The sequence below is a fragment of the Ruditapes philippinarum genome, unplaced genomic scaffold (assembly GCF_026571515.1).
Source record: "Ruditapes philippinarum isolate M1 unplaced genomic scaffold, ASM2657151v2 ctg22863_1_1_1_1, whole genome shotgun sequence".
In the NCBI taxonomy this organism is placed as follows: domain Eukaryota; kingdom Metazoa; phylum Mollusca; class Bivalvia; order Venerida; family Veneridae; genus Ruditapes; species Ruditapes philippinarum.
Window position 1 is genome coordinate 7,800 of NW_026852080.1, and position 2,928 is coordinate 10,727.

The following is a 2,928-nucleotide window of genomic DNA, read 5'->3' on the forward strand; positions in this document are numbered from 1 at the left end:
AAGCAAGCTAAATGTTAAACTGTTTCTTTATAAATTTGTTTCACAGATTGTCAAGATGCCCTACAACATGGTAACAACAAATCTGACTTTTATATGGTGCGTTTCAACACGTCTGAGCCTTTTGAGGTATGGTACAATTACAACTTATTATACTAACATTGTATATATACATTTATATAATTGTCACCATAAAAAGCTTTAATATATCATAGATTTTAACGGGATACGTGTTCATAATTATGATAGATGAACGTACATGCACGCAGGTGAATTTCTAGTTACTTATGTATAATGGAACTTGACCCAGAATTCGTGAGAACTATACATTGACTTCATCTTATTTGTCGTTTCCTCCCATATCAAATAAATGTTTGAATCAAGTCTTGACTTATCGTTGGAAATGTTGTGTGGTCCTCCTTCTATGTAAGAATGGATGTTAAGGCATGTAAGGGACATAAACAACGCCTCGATGACTTTGATAAAGATCAACTTCATTCAATCAATTTCTGCGAACAAAAGACTCATAATTGAAAAACATATAATTAAATGATATTTTGTATCCAGATGTACTGCCGTTTTGGTGTTAATGGTCCCGGGATTCAAATTATGCAGCAGAAATATGATTCAGTGAACTTTGCCAGGGGTTGGCGCGACTACGAAAATGGGTTTGGCATTCAATCAAGCTGTGATTTTTGGCTTGGACTATATAGGATTTAAATGTTAACAGATTCCGGTAAACTGATTTTCAATTCTTGTTTCAGTAGTATGATGTTTACAGAAACTAAGAAACTTAAGTTAAATGTTAGTTATTGTTCTCAACATTTTTTGTTTTGTTCCTGATTGAGTATTGGAAGTCGGTCCGCATGAAATTTGACTGCTCCATGGCCGTCTGAATCAGGAAATGGGTCACATGGAATTGGATATGAAAAAAAGTTTTTCTTTTTTATTTTCTTCTTCTGTTTGAGAACACCAGTTTAGCAATAATTGGTTTGTTTGTTAATTTATTCGTTTGGTTGCTTCTTTTCGAAACACACTAAGAGGAAAAACAGCATCCATGAAATATACAAGAAACTATGAAGGATTATACAAATTGACAGCAATTATACGACTTTACCTTCCAAAAGTGGCTCCGCCTCGGACAATTTGTTGTTTTAACCTCTTTCGTCTGTAAGAAGACATTTTGGAAGATAAACTCGCACTGTAATAGTAACAGGCAACACAGACATAGACTGTAACAGTATTTCAACTTATCAGAGGAATGTCATTTTGATGTTCAGTGAGTCATCCGTCTCAGATCCATTATTAAATCTATATGCCTTAAACTCCACACTGCGGGCCCTGAACATAATAATGACCTATTAGTCCGGCAGATATTATATGAATCTCTTGAGAAATAAAAAATAAAGTTGACATGTTTGATGTTTGTTTTTATCTTTTAGGATATCAAATACTCGCTGTGACTCTTCAAGACTGGACTCATGACATACGTACCATCCAGTACAATTATTTCGCATTAGGTCCGGCAATTTCTCGCTATCCATTGCACATTGGCAATTACGTCACAAGCCGTGTTCTTCCAGACGATTTTGGTTTCAGCAACGGCACGCCTTTCGCAACCATTGATCGACCAGACGCAAACAAATGTGCCTATAACCAGAAAGGCGGTTGGTGGTATAACTACTGTAGCTATACACTCCCGACCGGGCACTATTATCCCTCCGGTCCATACACACCCGCTGGGGGGTTTTACGACGGTATATATTATAAAGACTGGAAAGGCTATGGTTACTCCCTGAAGTATATAAGTTTAGAGTTGTATCACATTTAAACCGTTCTGCTATCCGAATGCATTTATATTGTTTTAGTATTTGCCATGTTGTTTTCCTGGAAATCGACAAACATTATCAGATCTGACTTACCGTACTTATGTTTTTAAGAATTTTTGTTTATGTAATTTTAGAATTTTAAATCTCCGGGAATGTTTGGTACCTAAATTCAACAATTGTCAAAATTCCAGGTTTCTTTTTACTTAGATCATGTTATATGATTAAATGGTTATATATACTAATAAACCATATGCATTGATTTCGCATTTAAGTAAAGCAAATATTTGCATTAAAAGATATATTTTTTGTTATTATTTACTTCAAATATCTGATTAAAACAAAGGGCTCAAAACTTTATACTATTGGTGGCTCAGGGTTTGTTTTTGTTGTTTCCCGCCTTTCTGAATAGAAATGGACTCTGTCCATCCGTCTATCCGTCACCTTTCGTGTTTGGTCCATTAAACAGGCATTCATCGAGGGAATTTAAAATTTGATTTGCACAAATGGTCATCATAATAAGACAATGTGTCATGCCCAACACCCAGCCTCTCCAGACTCAAGGTCACACTTGGAGAACAAATGGTCAAACATTGTCTGATGGAGGGCATATCTCGTGTCCGGTCCATAACTCTTTCATCCATGAAGGGATTTTGAAATAACTTGGCTCTAATGTTCACCATAATAAGACGATGTATCATGTGCCACACTCGGAAAAGAAGTTCACACTCGGTGGTCAAAGCTTTACATGGTCTGTTTTGTGTCAAGTGCACAACTTTTCATTTAAACAAAGTGCACAAATATTCACCATAATAAGACCATGTTTCATGTGCAATACACAGACCCGTCCATCAAAGTCACACTATAGAGGTCAAAGGTTAACATGGTCTGTATTTTCTTTGTCCAGAGTGTAACTTATTAAAGTATTAGAGATTCCAGTTAAACTAAAATATAGATACTAGTGAGAATGCACAGCAAGAGAACCATAACTCCATCTCAATTTTCAAATTATCTCCCTGTATGTACTGATTTCTAGTATTGACACATTTAATTATATTTCTAGAATGAATTTATTATTATTGCATATGCAGATCTAGCATTTAAG

At 35.3% G+C, this 2,928-nt stretch overlaps 1 protein-coding gene across 1 annotated transcript; it reads left to right on the plus strand.

Annotated features, from left to right (window-relative positions):
- The first annotated feature begins 574 nt into the window (after window positions 1–574).
- LOC132748625 (angiopoietin-related protein 7-like) lies at window positions 575–2,125 on the plus strand. The gene is made up of 2 exons (XM_060738240.1): window positions 575–733; window positions 1,440–2,125. The coding sequence occupies exons 1-2, from the start codon at window positions 718–720 to the stop codon at window positions 1,826–1,828; spliced, it is 405 nt and encodes a 134-aa protein (XP_060594223.1). The 5' UTR covers window positions 575–717; the 3' UTR covers window positions 1,829–2,125.
- The last annotated feature ends 803 nt before the right edge of the window (window positions 2,126–2,928 follow it).